The sequence below is a fragment of the Melospiza melodia genome, chromosome 15, assembly GCF_035770615.1.
Source record: "Melospiza melodia melodia isolate bMelMel2 chromosome 15, bMelMel2.pri, whole genome shotgun sequence".
Lineage (NCBI taxonomy): Eukaryota > Metazoa > Chordata > Aves > Passeriformes > Passerellidae > Melospiza > Melospiza melodia.
Window position 1 is genome coordinate 9,086,413 of NC_086208.1, and position 16,133 is coordinate 9,102,545.

At 43.0% G+C, this 16,133-nt stretch overlaps 1 protein-coding gene across 3 annotated transcripts in view; it reads left to right on the top strand.

Moving 5' to 3' along the window:
- Window positions 1–15,541, top strand: part of LOC134425236 (tropomodulin-2) — a 34,987-nt gene extending 19,446 nt beyond the window's left edge. For all 3 annotated transcript variants that reach the window (XM_063169694.1, XM_063169693.1, XM_063169692.1), the window contains 7 exons: window positions 4,201–4,323; window positions 5,362–5,448; window positions 8,116–8,246; window positions 8,852–8,959; window positions 9,230–9,373; window positions 9,678–9,822; window positions 11,838–15,541. In XM_063169694.1, the coding sequence (XP_063025764.1) occupies window positions 4,201–4,323; window positions 5,362–5,448; window positions 8,116–8,246; window positions 8,852–8,959; window positions 9,230–9,373; window positions 9,678–9,822; window positions 11,838–11,872 (773 nt within the window). In that variant the 3' untranslated portion in view covers window positions 11,873–15,541. The remainder of the gene's footprint in view (window positions 1–4,200; window positions 4,324–5,361; window positions 5,449–8,115; window positions 8,247–8,851; window positions 8,960–9,229; window positions 9,374–9,677; window positions 9,823–11,837) is intronic.
- Window positions 15,542–16,133: the final 592 nt, after the last annotated feature.

Below are 16,133 nucleotides of genomic sequence, written 5' to 3' on the forward strand. Positions count from 1 at the left end.
ATCAACAGAAAAGAATAGTGTAAAATGAAAAAGTGAATCAGGTGCCTGTGATTTAGGCAAGGCAGATTTCCAGGATTATTGAATTTCACTCCCAAGGTCAGTGTAGCATTCTGTAATTGAGAACAAACAGGCACTCACTGTGCTCAGTGATTCATTGAGAAGTCAGAAGTAGTAAGTGTAACCAGGTCTTTTCTTGAAAATACAATGATCTGAGTTACACTATATAGGAAAAGAAAGTACATTATTGTTTTACAATTATGGCAGAAAATGCATTTGTATTATAAAACTAAGTCAATATCCTTAAAAAATCCTCCCATAGATGTGCATATGGTAGTTAATCATTACTGTATAAAAGGTGGAGATCTCATTTCCTTGCTTTAATCTGACATTGCTTTAATGGGGGCATTTGCACAATGCAGGAAAAGAGAACCTGGCTGAACCAAGTGGCAAAATGAAATCTGTGGTTTCATGACTGTTCCCAGTGAATTTCTTTTTTTTAATGGAGAATTTGCTTTCCTTTTACCTGATCCACATTTCTGTGTCTCTCTGTAGTGCTTCCCTCTGAATCCTCTTCCCTCTGGCTGTCAATGGATTTTGTTTCTGTAGCCTCTTTTGAGGAAAGCCATCTCCTATTTCAGTCTCAATAGAAGTCTTGTTTCTGCAGTGGGTGAAAAGGAGTAGCTCTGCTGTTAAACTGAGCCAAGACAAAACTCTGCTCACTGCACTCACTCTCAGCAAGGCCCTGGTTTGTAATCAGCTGCCTCAGCCATCCCCCAGGGCACCCCAGACACTTTTGGCCAGTTTGGCCAAAGGAAGGGGAGAATTGCAGTGATGAACACTTAAAATTTCACACTGAAAGAAAGCACTTGGGATTCCACACACTTTGGGTTTCTGTGCTTGTGTAAAAATAAAATTATATTTTACTTCAGTTAAGCAAAAAAAAAATATTATTCTTATGCAGAATTGTGGTTGCTTTTGTCTTGTTAACAACAAAGTAGCTCAAGTTATGTATAAACAGAACTTCTGTCACTGTGTTTTTCATTGGTAGAAAGTTAAGCTACTACTATTAAAACTTAGCATAGAACATTAGCATATTCTGGAGGCAAAATATAGCACAGCCAACATTAATTATACCAGATAGAATAAAATAATAATAAAATGCCTTCTAAACCACAGTGTGAATATAAAGAACATCAAGAGCAGCAGCCTTTCTTCATAAATCTCACTTTATAATAATAAAATGTCACTATTCCTCCAAGGCTTCTTCCAAGTAATAAATTTTAAGTTGGACCATTGAATCAAGGAAGCCACAATCCATATTTTATTTTGTCAGTGAATTCCATGATGCACTGGATAATGAATTTACAATGTACAGATGTGGGACTAGGAGACATCTCCTGAATCTTTAAACTCTGTCTTTAAATAATGAAGGAAAACAGGTTGACAGCTGTCTATAAACAGACACACAGGCTTTGCAGCTGGTGGACAGGTAATAAATTCCTAAAAACATGCTAAATACAGGAGGTTTTCTAACCTCCATCTGTTGTGCTACAGCATCTCTTCACAGTGGAATGTTCTTATCTAGATTGCAGTAAAATGAATATTTTTAAACACCACTGGATGCCAGCAAGACCCACATACATTAAAGATATATATTACTGTCTTTGACATGACCTTGCCACTTTGAATATTTCATAGAACCAAGAATAGAATTTTTTTTCTGAAACATTTGCTGAGAATGCATTAAATGAAGCTATCATTGGGAATCATATACACATTTAACGAGATTCAGGCTGGTGTCCAAGAATTACATATGCCTGAAACAAATGTTTAAAATTGTATTCCTATATATGTGAACTGTACAGCAAAGGTATGAGCCTCTAGAGGCTTCCATTACCCCTTGATTTCTTGCTATGCAAGGCACTTGACCTTCACATATCCAAAGTCCTTAAAGACCAAATACACCACATACTGTGCCCAGTTTAGTCCAAACTCAAGGTCCTGTGTCCCTTTGCAATGTTGTGTGTGAAAGCACAGACTTGGATCAGTGTTTGTTGAAAGTGTGACTGGGGTTTGGGTCTGGGGAGATGTGGAACTGCTGCTACAGAGCAGCCTTATCAGTCAGGATAAAGATTCCCTCAATGCCTCAACCAACCTACTGAATACTCAAAACTCAGGTGGAATCACCGGTGACCTGAAAGGAAAACACTTTCTGGGCAGTATTCCTCACTATTGATTGCTTACTCAGATACTCTGATTGATTTTGGTTTTCTAGCCCTCAGCACAGTAATGAATATTTTTCCTCAAGTCAGGTTAAGTCTTGGTCAGTGGTGTCTGGGAGCTGCCATCCAACACTTCAGGTTAGGGGGTAGCACAGAGAGGGTCTGAATTCTGCCTAGCTGTGCTGCTGGTAAATCTGGAGAGCATGACTGACCCATCTTTGTAGTGTTTCTTACCCCAGATTTCCACTTGATTTTTGTTTGGTGCTGCTGGGATGGCTGTGCTTAATTGCTGTGACTTAATGCAGTCACAGTTAAAATGGTCCTTACCTTTCACCCACCAAAGGCTTTTATCTTCTTGAAGCCTTTTCTAAAAAGATTACTTACTTAAAGTATCACATGAAAAATAAATCATACCGTGATACCACTTTGACTTTCTGCATAATTTTTTGTCCAATTTCTACTCACAAGTAGTTTAGCCTTGGTAGAAATATCTCTAAGGTAAATAATGTGAATCATGTATCAATAAACCTTGCCAGAGTTTCAGAAATATCAATTAAAGTTTTTTCTGAGCTTACTCAGTGACTTCAGTCATGAAAGCTGACAGCATAAAAATAGCTGTAGACAAACTTGTATAAAAGATATAAATGAATTGGAAATTACAACATGAAAATGATACTTTGGACCATAATGGGGAAAAATGAAGTCACAGAAGTGTTGAAAAAAACAGAGGCCAAACATCTGTAATTCAGTACTAAATATCAGAATTGCATTCATGAATGGTAACAATATGACTAATAGAGTTAAAATTAAACTATTTTAGATACATTTCAGAAAGCCACAGGACTAGATGTAATGCTTCAAGCATTATTTCTAGAGTGTAAAAAGCTGCACAAAATGAAAATTTAAAGCTGACAGTGGCCAAAGCTGCCTGCACCAAAGATCATCATTGCAGCAGGATTAATTAAAGCCTGCTTGAGAAGGAGTTGTTAGGGACAAGGTGAGGGCAACAATGGCACAGGGGACAGTTGATCATGGGGATTCCCTCAATTATTGGAGCAATGGCACTGTCTGATCCTGGGGGATCATCCAGCCCTGCCCTGGCTGTGGGGGCTGCTCAGGAAAGCTGAGTGGGAGAAAAGCCCAGCAGTGCTGGTGCCTCGAGTGCAGCTCCAGCTCTGACTCCAATTTGCAGTTACATCATCCCAGGGCTGAGGTTAACCACCATAGCAGCCTGAAGGAGTAGTGGAACTTGTTGTGCTGTTCCTGGATTTATCCTGCATTTTCCCCATTTCACAGACAGGCCAGTGACCTCAGCCTTGGGGGAATATTGCATGGAAACAAATATCTGCTAACCCAAAGGTTTCAGCAGGATACAGAGCGAAACAAATATGCCAGGAGTCTTTCTTGGGCAACATGTGGTTCAGTTCAGACTTTTCAGGCCTGCACAAATGATCAGGGTAAGGCTATTTATGTGAATGATCATCAGGAGACACAGAGGGAAAATACTCTGGAGGGGCTGGGAATTAAACTGAGTTACTGGAAGAAAATAGGTTTGCTGAGCTTTCAGGATCATGTATGGAAGTTCATGAACTGAAAGATTCTTGCAGTAGGATGGTTTTAACTGCTCCTGGTGCCTCATTTAAATATAAGGATGAAATTTCTGCAAGGTTTTTGTGTAGACCTGATTCTGCCTATTTAAGGACACAGGACCTTCAGAAAAATCCCAGCTGGGACTCCTCCTGAGAGCAAATTCCTAAAATAACAATCACCAACAAAGAGCAGTAATATGCACCTTTTATTTTTAGACTTATTAAGATCCTTGGTGTGGAGGATAACATCAAATAAGAAAGAGAAAAACATGCCTGTGATAATATTTCCAAGCAGTTCCACTGTCACAGACCTATTCCTCTGCTGCCAGGAGGCAAAGAAGTTGTTCCAATAATTCATTACTCACTCTGGCTTTTTTTCTTTATCTTAGGCAAAATATTTATCCCTAAAGAGAAGCCCGTGGAAACGCGCACGGAAGAGAAGGTGACCCTGGATCCAGAGCTGGAAGAGGCCCTGGCCAGTGCTTCTGATACTGAGCTCTATGACCTTGCAGGTTAGAAACACACAGATGTGATCCTCCCTCGTGTGCAGCCCTGCTCTGGCCAGGCCTGCCAGGAGTGTCCCATGATGGCCCTGGTGCTGCTCTCATGGGTCACACATTGCCCAGGATGGTCGAGGCAGGACTCGGCAGCTGCTGCATTTCAGACTTCTCTGCTTAAAGCTGATATGTCAGGCCAGGGGGGAGATGAAGCAGCTCATGAGATTTGGGGAAGGGAAGGGTGGACAGTGGGCTGCAGGCTGGGGTGCTGGCACTGTAATGGAAGTGACTGATCCCATTATATCCACATTGTTTTTAACATACTGCAGCCACCTCCCCTCAACTCTGACATCCCAAATAGCCAGATGAGCTTGTTAGAGTGGATAAAGATCCTGAATCCATGAGGAAATTTGGAATCTGACCCCTTAAATGAGAAAATTGGTTGCCAGGTGATTAGACCTGGGTATCTTCACCACTCTGATTATTTTCCAAGCACATTAGTATTGATTTGCTTCCACTGGAAACCCTGGTGGGAATGGCAATGCATTAAGCTCATCACATGTACAGTGAGATTCTCAGATGCACCAAACAATAGAACATGTAAGTAATAAGAAATTCTGGTTGTATATTAGGGAAGGAAAGTGATTAGGAGTGTAGCACGGAAACAATTTACAGGGAGGTGGTGGGATTTCCATGCCTGGGTGTTTTCAGACTCCGGCAGACAAAGCCATGGCTGACCTCATTAGTGCTGGCAGCGCTCCTGCCTGAGGGAGAGGCTGGACAGGATGACCCACAGTGATTCCTTCCAGCTGGCACTTCTGGGATATGCAGTCTACATTGACTTGATTGTTCAAAAATCTATATTGGAAGTGTCTGTGTCTCCGGAATTTGGAGCCCAGAAGACTCTCCCCACAAGCAGGCATGACACACACAGCATTTTATAAAGGGGATTTTTTTGGGGGAACTAAACTACAATTTGTAGCAGACACTTTCCTGCAGTCTGTGTTCCTGTCATTAACATTGTATCCTCTTGCTGCTGTTTACACATTTCAGCTGTTCTTGGAGTGCACAACATGGTCAACAACCCAAAATTTGATGAAGCAGGAGCCCGTGGTAAAGATGGAAAAGGAATCGTGAGAAGTAAGCGAGCAGATTTCTCTTGTGGGCTGCATGTCATCTCTAGGGACTTCTACAGCTGTAGGTGGGCTCTTTTGGTCTAATTTAGTGTAATGTCACTGGAACCAACTTTGATTGATCTAACTCATCATGAAAGGTGACTTTTTAAAAGTAAATATGATCTTAAAATTCATTATAACAACAGTAGTGTACAAACAGATGATTCCTAAGGGAATTTCTTTTCCTAGAGAGCAGTATCTGGCTCTGCAGAGGTGTTTGAAAGAGTGGGAGTATTTAAGAGGCCAAGACATATAAATTTCCATTCCATTTCAGTTTAGGCAGCAGGCAGAAAACAGAGTGAGCTGTGGCTAAGAATTGGCTGCAGTTCAGGCCAGGCCATTTTGCCCCAAATACCTGCATTAACACACCTGAAAAATTACTTGTAACCATAAGTAATGTGGTTATTTGAACCACAAGGGCTCAAATGTGGCAGAATCCCTGTCAGAGACACATCTGTGACCAGAGTCACCTTGAGCTGCATTCACAGGGAGGCAAAGCCTGCCTGGATGTGCTCCTGCCCAGCCACTGCCTCTGATCTCCCACCTGCACCTGGCTCCTGGGGCAGTGGTGCAGAGGGTGCCTGTTCTGTGCCTCCCTAGGGACACAGGAAATGGAATAATTCTGGAAATCCCCCAAGAGAAACAGCTGCAGTTACTAAAAACAAATCCAGAAATGTTTGCACTAAATAAACAGACCCTTGGTGAATCTGATCTGAGCTCAGCAGCCCACAGGAGGCTGGATGGAGGGAGAAATGGAGCATCTGAATTCCAAGCTTTCCTTGAGAGCTGCCAAGCCTTGATCCAGAGCTTGTCACCTCCAGGCCCTGGATATCTAATGGGCTAAACTTTACTTTTTAAGACAAAACTGTGTAATGCCCTTTCCTAGGGAAACAGTACTCAAAAAATGTTTTCTTCTCCTCAGGCCATGAGAAGAGCAGCTATCTGTACCAAGGGCTTTCCTTTCCATCTTCCATTGCTGCAGGGGAGGTGGGGAAGCAGACAGGACCCCATGTCACTTCATTTTTCTCAGGATAAAGCTGCTCTGCAGGCCTTCCCAGTGGGGCCCTGTGTGAGCTGCCATCTATCTCATAACAGGCGACTGCCTGCATTACTAATCCTCCTAGATTTCAGAATATTTTTGTTGTACTAAGTCAAAAAGTCAGCTATGTGAGTCAGCTAAACTATGCTCCAATCACAGACCTATGAACCAGAAAATCACCATCACATCACTATTCTTTGGTCCAAAAGCAATACCTTGCCTTAGCCAAGTGAAATGCTCCAGTAAAAATTTGCTCATCAATGTGGCAAAACAGCACCATGATTAAAGAAACAAGAAAAACTCATGGAAAGCAACAAGAAGTAGAAAATGAAAATTCCTCCTGGCTTTAGCCTGAGTACACTGGGATGTCTAACCTGAGGACAGGGTGCTTGTGTCTGCCCTGCTCCCAGTCTGGCAGGGTGTTGCCACAAGTGCAAAAAAGCTTTGCTTTTTTTGTTTACTTTCTGTCCTTGCATCCAAGGTGAATTCTCTAAATGTGGTTTTCAATTCCCAGCTCCCTAGAAGGACTGAAGTGTTATCAGGGATATGTGAGATCTCTCAAGAAATTAGTAAAAAGAGGTTTGGCATCAAAGGGAGCAGAGTGAAAACCAGCTCAAGATTTGTCTATGACCATCTCTACTATGAGTATGAGCTCTAAATAGGATGTGGTTTTCTTTTGGCCCATGATATGACATGAACCTTTACCCATTGCAATGAACAGCAATGTGTACTACACTGAGACTTGAACACAAATCTTCAAGACTTCTCCCTGTCTGCAGCATGAAATAAAAGGATTCAAACATACTTGTGGTCAGCAGCATTCTAGTGGCTTGGGAGGTCAGGGTTAATAAATTAATCTCCACAATTGTATGCATGGGAATTGGAAGTACTAATTATGTTCTAAGCTATGATTTTTATGCATCTCTGAGAATATTTATAGCTCATAGCTTCCAGCACTAAATACCACAGTTCTTTGGAACATGACTACTCAAAGATTTCATAAATCTTGGTGCTGGCAGACAGACTTACTTTTCATGCTTTGATGGTTTTATTATTTTAAAAGTGCAGATGTTGCAATTTTACAAGGGCTAATTGAATTTATAGTAAGCTGAGATAGTATCAGCTGAGAGGAGGAAACTGAGGGGCCTCCTGCTCTTGTTGCTTTATGTAGCACAGTCTAGTCCTAGGTGCAGGGACATTTTCTCACTACCGTGGGCAAGGTCTGAGCACACCTTTCTTTATAGATATTAGACGCAGTACAAAGCAGCCCTTGCAGTGTATCACATCCCAAACAATACTCTTCAAAGCTGCTTTGGCTGCAGTTAATTGTGCAGGGATTTTGTATGAAGGAGGAGTTTGCCCTTGACAATGCTGCCCAGCCTGCCTGACCTCAGCCTCCAGTGCCAGCTCTGGGTGCACAGGGGGTGCAGAGGGCATGGCAGGGATAAAATGGGGATCATACTCCTACCTGCAGGTTTTGTGGCTCTCACAAACCCTTCTGGATTGCTGCAGTACAAACCTAAATGGGAATGGAACAGCCAGAGGGATGGTGCCTGTTCCTAGGCTGACATTTCATGAGATTTTGTGTTGCAGATGTGGTGAAAGGTGAAAAGGTCAAGCCCATCTTTGAGGAGCCACCTAATCCAACCAATGTGGAAGCAAGTTTACAAAGGATAAAAGCAAATGATCCCAGTCTCACAGAAGTTAATCTCAACAACATAAAGGTAGATGCTGTAGTTTTGTCCATGTCATCATAGGAGGATTTATTCAAATACTTCCAAAGCCTGTGCCTTTTATCCTCATATTTTGTCTCTCTTTACTGTTCAGAAAAAGCAGGGCACGCAGGGAAGGGGTGGGGAAAGGAGGCTCCTGTTGTAGAGGCTCCAAGGTCATCAGTTCCTGATCATCCTGAATTAAATGCTGATTAAATGCCCCAGGGGTGACTCCCTTTGGCTGCCTTTCTCAGCAGATTGTGAAGGAAGGTCTCTCATGGGTACTGTGCAATCATCACTGGCCAAATTCAATCAGCCCACACAGGCAAGAGGAGGAGGAGGAGCTGGCATTGGAGACTGCACAACTGGCAGAGGAACAGAAAGTGGCTCAGAGAGGGTCACGTGCTGGCCTTGGCCTGACCCAGTTCTGGGCAGTGCTGGCATCTCAGGCACCTCCAGCCTCTGGGGGCCACTGTGCCCACTCTGGAAACCATCCTCAAACCAGCAGGGCTGTTTCCTTTGCATAGACTGTGCTTGTTCATCAATCAGTTTCATAATAACTAAAATCAGCAGTGTGATTGGCTTTCCTAATCCCTGGATTTGTCTTTTTACCCTAGAATATTCCTATTCCAACACTGAAAGATTTTGCAAAAGCTCTGGAAACCAACACACATGTGAAGACATTCAGTCTTGCAGCTACTCGAAGCAATGACCCCGTAGCCATTGTAAGTTTCAACGTTACTGGGGGAAAAAAAACCACAACAAATTTTAAGTAGGTTCGTGTCTGCTTTAGGATACATTCTTTATTTTCCCTTGCAGGAATTCTCTATGGCTATGAAAAGCAGAAATATAATCTCTTCTGATCTACCTCTCCATTCTTCTAAGCACATTTATGTTTTATTTCTTATTGGTACTAAGCTCTGTTTTGCAGATTCCCTGCTATTCCATGAAACTTTCAAGATGTTATCTCATGTTCCCTCTTTTTGGCCCTTCAGGCATTTGCAGATATGTTGAAAGTGAACAAAACACTGAAGAGTCTGAATGTAGAATCCAACTTCATCACTGGGACAGGGATTTTGGCACTGATTGATGCACTGAAAAAGAATGAATCCCTAACAGAGATTAAAATTGACAACCAGGTAAAGAGAGAATGTTGGGGAAGCTCACTTTTGTCTCTCTTCTATGTGGATTCCCAGAGGGTTCTACCAGGGGACTCTGGCAGAGTCAAGGCAGCCTCTGTGGCTCTGTCATGTCCCCAGTCAGTGCAACCAAAGGGTGGAAAACTTCTCAATAATTCTACTCAAAACCCAGGGCAAAACCCCCAGGGATGGGATTCTCTTTGTAGTTTGCAGCCCAGTACTTAAGTGCAAGCACCTACTTCTCTCTGATATGAATGCAAATGTTTCCTTTTCTTTTGGGCATCCTTCACTACATCCCCGATAGAGGCAGCAGCTTGGGACAGCTGTAGAGATGGAGATTGCCAAGATGCTGGAGGAGAATTCCAGGATTCTCAAGTTTGGATACCAGTTCACAAAACAAGGTCCAAGAACCAGGGTAGCAGCAGCTATCACTAAAAACAACGATCTGGGTAAGCTGGCACTGCATTTACTCATCATTTCTTGGTGTGAGCCCAGCCCTGACCTTCCCAGGCACAGCTCTCCCTGTCTGCTCATTCAGATGAAATTTTGACCACAGCGTTATTCACACTGCTCCGTGTGAGGGGAGAGGCAAAGCTCCTCAGGCTCTAGAGCAGAAAACAGCAAAGATCTTACTGGGATTAGGAGCCACTATTTTTCTCCTGCTCCTTCTGGGGAGTTATTTCAGCCTTTTCTATGGAGTGTCCTAAATTTCTCACTGCTCTATCAGCTGTTCTGGGCAGTACATGAGGAGTCAATCCCATCCTGTTTTCTCAGAGGACACAGAAGTCCTGACTTTGTTGTCCAGCCTGCCCAGCCAAGGGAGCAAACCAGACCCTCCTGCTTTTGTGACCAAGGACAGGCAAAGACAATAAACCCTGCAAGTGTCACCTGAGTGTGACATGCTCTGCCCTCAGTACACAGAATACACAGGAGATGACCAGGCAGAAGAAATTTAGAGTGAGAAGGGGAAAAAAGAAATTAACTTTGTATTTTTAATCAGTTCTGCTTCAGACTGGGGTATCAAACCATGATGTCTTTGTGAGTTTCAGCTTGGGTTTCTCTCTGTGGGAACTAAGATAAAAGTTGAGGTAAAACCTTTTTCTTTCACGCATGCTTTTAGGGGTTTGAAATTTTAATTTTTAGCAATATCTAAGCATTCCAACCATTTACTATTTTTCCTGTCAGTGTCCCAGAAGGGTATTTGAAATATCCCATCTACAAATAGAGAAAAACCCTTTTTTCCCATTATTTCACCACTTGTCGTTAGACTTATATCCTAATCTTTATTTTCCTGTGTTTGTGTTGTTTGGTTTTGTTCAGGATTTTGTAGGAGAGAATTCCTAAAGGAATTCAATAAAATAAATGAACAAAACACTGAAAGCAGACACAAATGACTGATGCTACACTGCAGGCTTTGGAATAATGCAATCTGCCAAAAAGGCATGATGAAAAAAACCTCCTCTTAGTAAAGTAATGAGATGTTTGGTAATATATTGTTGTTATTGACTTTCTGTGGTGAAAAGCATTCATCCATCAAGTTCTACTGCTTTGTTCTGTGCTTCAGCCATTCAATATCAGGAACAGGACATGACACTGACATAACACTAAATTTTCTATCACACAAACAGGAGAACCTTGCAAATCTTATCTGGCCAGGTCAGAAAAGACTCAGTGTATTTTACTAGAATGTGGAGTAGCAAATGCTGCCCAACTAAACCTGCTCTATACCAGGTATAATATATCTTAAGTGCTGTAAAAATTCACACTTGTCAGAATAATCCTGCCCATAACACAAGGTTTACCACTCTGGTTTGCTAAAAGACAACTTCAGTCTATGTGGTTTCCAGTTAAAAAACAGAGTCAATTAACTGATTATCAGATGCAGTCAGAGGATGTGAAGTTTAAACAGGTAATTGAATGTCCAATATATTTTTTGCCAATATTAACTGATATTGGTACTTCAGAGTACTTCAAATTATTTTCTAAAAGAATATGACTATTGCTTACCTACAGTATACACTGTGCAATTACAGAAGTCATTAATTTTTGATGCCTAAAGCTTAAATAATCCAGAGCACTGCAGACTAGAGCAGACCAGTATCAATTTAGCTGGAACACAGTGTCATTTGAAAGAACAATAAAACTGTAATAAAATCTAAATGGAATCACTGGAAGGAAGTGCAGGAAGTGGTGATTTTTTAATCATCTAAAACCTTTACCTCAGAGTGTGATTTTTGTGGAAAATGTACTGATGTGAACACTTGGTGAAATTCTACAGTCGGCAATACAAAAAACGCAGTTTGGGTACAATTATTTTGTTGTGCATGATGGTATATGGTACATATTGATGATGGTAATTGTTGTGAGCGTTTCCCAGAAGCTGCTCCCTTCTGTGCTGGTTGCCTTGCTGGGGGGCTGTCTGTGCCCTCAGGGAGGCAGTGCTGACTCTCCCTGTTGCCCACAGTGCGCAAGAAGCGGGTGGAAGGGGAGCGCCAGTAGCCACAGGACGCCAGGCACGACTGGAGACCACCACCACTGCAGCCCCAGAGTGCCCACTGCTCAGAGGGGAAGGCGCTGGAAAACTACTGCAATGGGAGTTGCTGATTTCTGTCAATGTCTCTCCTTTTAACCTTGAAAACAGAGCCTGCTCATTCTTAATTTTCGTGGTTAATTTAATTCTTATGAGAAAGGTTCATAGTTGGTTTGATTTTAATGAAGAAAGTGGTTTGCAGTATCTGAAGCCAATATGCAGCATCTTAACTGTGTTACTGAGCATAACATATAGTGACTCTGACCCTTATTTTAGACACTTTTTGATATATAAAAATATCACCTTGTATATGGATAAGGGATTCTCTGCTGAAAATAGAAATTTTAGGGCCAAGTTCTGCAATGCCTTACGTTTGTGAATAATCCTTACCCATGTGTATAGTCCTGCTGAACTGAATCCTGCAAAGGGCTGCTCCCAGGAGTAGAGCTAGTGATGCCAGTACAGGTTTGCAGGTTCCCACCCCCGAGCCTCTCTCCTGCAGGGACCTGGGCAGCTGGAAGCACCTTGGAGCAGCTCCTGTGCCCCTGGTGGGTCTGCACCCGCCCAGCTCCCCGTGCAGGGTCACGCCTAGACGTGCAAACGTTGTCAAAGCGTACTTGTTTACATCAGCTTAGGTTAGCTGGATCATTTTGCAATGTTACACTGATGTTTTTTATTCTTACTTCACATTGTAAAGTAATATTAGTGCTGCCAATCCCGTAGACATTGAATGTTTTGGGTTTTTTTCCTAGGCCAACAAGTTTTTGTTTGCTACTAGAATGCACAGTTTACAGCTAGTGATCTTAACCTAAACAAGTATTCTGAGCAATATTTGTTTTGCTTTGAGCCATGAGTTTGACTTTTTTTAGTTCTGTATTTATGTACATTTGTTAGCATTATAGGACTGTTCTCAGGATCTTTTAGATGAAGATTAATTAAATGCTTAATCCAAGAGAGCCACTGTGCTACCAGGGAAAAAAAAAGACATTAAAGGGGTAGTTTGGACAGCCACATGACTGACATTCACATGCTGCAGCTGAGGTTTGTCCCTGTTATCACAAGGCACATGAGTATTTGTGCCAGTGCTTGGTGTCACCTTATTGTAGGGGTTCCGTACTGTTGTCTCCTTATCACAAAAGTTCCATACCTTCTTGCTGTTTCTCATGGGCAACTCCTCAGAGCACTGACTCTTTCTTCCTCACAAAGCAACCACTGACTCCAGGTCCCCTCACACCCAGCCACCCCACTCTTTTATAGCATCTTCTTCTCATTGCTTACAGCTGTGGCCTGTTAAAGTCAGGCCTGTTCCCAATCTTTGCTAATTGGCCCAGCTGCAGCTCCTTAGGGGTGAGATTACTTTCTACACTATCTTTTTTTTTCTTATATTCTATTCCCCTACAAGTGCTTATCTGAATAAGGGCAGATTTAAGCACATGCACAAATGCTTTGCTAAATCATGGCCTTAACTGATGTGCTGGACATTATCCTAGCCCAGTGGGAAGCACTCACAGAGCAGCAGCTAACCCCAATGCTCAGCAGCATTGAAATTTCAGTAAGAATGCAGTCTGATGTTTCATTTTGTGTAATTCACCATCTAAAACTACTCTCTGCCACAGTTGTATCACTGCCAACAGCTGACTGACAGCCAGAGGTGCATGCTGTGAGAGCCCAGGGATGCTCAGGTCAGGTGTGTCACACACCCCAAGCTTTCAGGAAGCTGCAGAAATGCTCCTGCAGCCAGAGCTGGGGCACAGTGGCATCTCTGAGACAGGGCTGCACACCACAGTCACTGCAGGATGCTCCTGAGCCAGCAGGGACTGCTGGGGGCACTGGAATCAGAGACCTGGTGATGCTTGGCACAGTTCCCTGAGTGATGTTGTCACCTTGCCGAGGTATGAGCCAACAGGATGAACCCTCCCTCTGTGCCTTTTGTAAGGGAAATGAGAAGGTCCAAGCCAACGCTCTTCCTGTTGGATACTGGTCTTTGCAGTGGGGTCCAAAGTGAATAACACTCACTGAAATCCCACTTAAAATACTTGGCTAAAGTGGTCTGCAGAGCTGGGATGTAAAGTGCAGCAGCCACAGTTTACTTCTCTGAGAAGTCTCTACAATTTACTTCCCTCCTAGTCTCTACAATTTCCACTTCTTCCCTTCCTCAGAATAAACTGAAACCTTTGCTTTGCAAGTAAAAAACAAAACACACAGGGGAGCCTTGCTAAGGTTTTCCCTGGATCCGTGCAGGATTTGCTGTGAAAAACTTTGATCTCCCATTGAAAAAAAAATTACAAGTTCTGTAATACAGTCATAACTCTGCATGGGCTCAAACAGAATCCTTAAAAACCATTTGGATTACAAGGAGAATACTGGGCTTTGCACCATGAAGTTTCATGGGTGGGAAGAATCCTCATCCATAACACCTAAAGATTATGTTACTGCTAACCTCCAGTGATAGGAATCACTCTGCCCCTAATTTCTTTTCCTTTAATCCAACCAGGGGAATCCCAATTATCAATCAACCGTTTGAAGATTTTTTTTTATGGTTATTTTTTCTTTCTTAGTGGTATGTGTCTGCATTCAAGGGAAACAAGTGCAATCCATTTCTAGTCTTAGCTGCCGTTGACAGTGTTGGTGTTTGCATGCAGCAGTTTCACAGGGATGGGCTGGTGTGGCTGCTCCATGGTGTCTGCAGCATCTGTACAGCTTTGCTCAGAGCACACACATGTCCTTACACAGCAGGGCAGTTCTGCAGCCCCAGTTTGCACCATGGACTGAGGTACCTGGCTGGGTGGTACCCAGCTCTGTGGGCTCTCCATTCCTTCACCTGCCCCTTGCACAGCCAGGGTTCCTCTGCAGGGAGGAGCCTCATCCTGTGGGGATCATCTCCCACACCAGCCCCACCATGAGCCAGCAGAGTGTGCACCCCATGGCCAGAGCTGGAGCCAGCTCCTTCCAGCAGGCTGAGCAGAGCTCCCAGTCCCTGGCTGTTCTCTGCAGGCAGCTGCTGCCAGCCCCTGCCAGGGGGCTCAGGGACCAGAGATGTCTTGGTTCTGCCTCTTCTGTGTGCTCCACACAAGGCCTGGGCTGTCACCATCCTTGAGTGTCACAGATCAGACACTCAATATAAAGATCTGTTGGATGCAACAGCAGCACACAGTGCTGATGCTTGGAGGCAGATTTTATTACAAATACAGGATTATTTATCTGGTTAAAAACCTCTGCAACTAACATGAAGGGGGGCAGGATGTGACCAGTTATTTCATATCCTACTTTCATCTGGCATTGTCAATGCTGAGTGGGGAACAAGGACAGAAGAGTCCCTTTTTCTTAAGCAAACATTCAGGAGTAACTGTCTATTTTTGCACATTGCTTCTCGTGTTGACTGCTTCAGTTTGGTTTGTATTTTTTATACAGATTTTTCATGGAAAAGCTCAACTTTGTGTGTGTCCTACCATCCCTGTGAAGTGTAGTGTGCACTGAGGACCATGTGTGTACATGTATCAATGACAGTGTTAGCTCTGGAACAAAGTAATTGCATGCGCACGGTGTGGTGCATATTGCTCAAGAGAAAGAGAATTACCATGCTATGTAACAGTGACTCCCCGGCATCGTGGTTTTTCTAAATAAACCTTCACAAAGGATTTGGATTTTGCAATTTTTCATGGGTTTGTGACTTGAATCGAGCCCCCTTTGGTGCACTGATATCAGATTAAACTGCTTTCTCCTCTGTGGCTCTTGCAGCTTTCCTGGATTTCCCCTTCTCTTCTCAGGTGGAGAGACTGGAGGTATTTCCTGCCCTCCGTCTCCAGACCCTCAGCAATTTCCATGTGGCACCTCATTAGAATTTGACACCAAGACACACCAATTTCTTTCACATTATGCCCAGTTCTAAGGTTCAAGGGGCTCAAGTGCATTGCAGGGTGCCTAAAGGCCTGAACTGAGTTAATGACATGGTTAACGTGGCCCTTAGAACCTGTGCTGCATGACAAAAGAGCTGCCAAATGCACATAACTGCACGGTGCATAAGGACAATTCAAAAGGAAATGTCATTTCCCCACAGACAATTTGCTCTCCACAATCCCAGAGAACTTCAGTTAACCCACAGAGAAACAAAACATCTTCTCTATCCATTTTAAGACCACCTTTACTTATGTCAGTACTTTAACTGTGAAATCTCACAGTATCTTTCTTCTTTTCATCTCAATGTAAATAAGTGGATGAGACTCTTCAAGA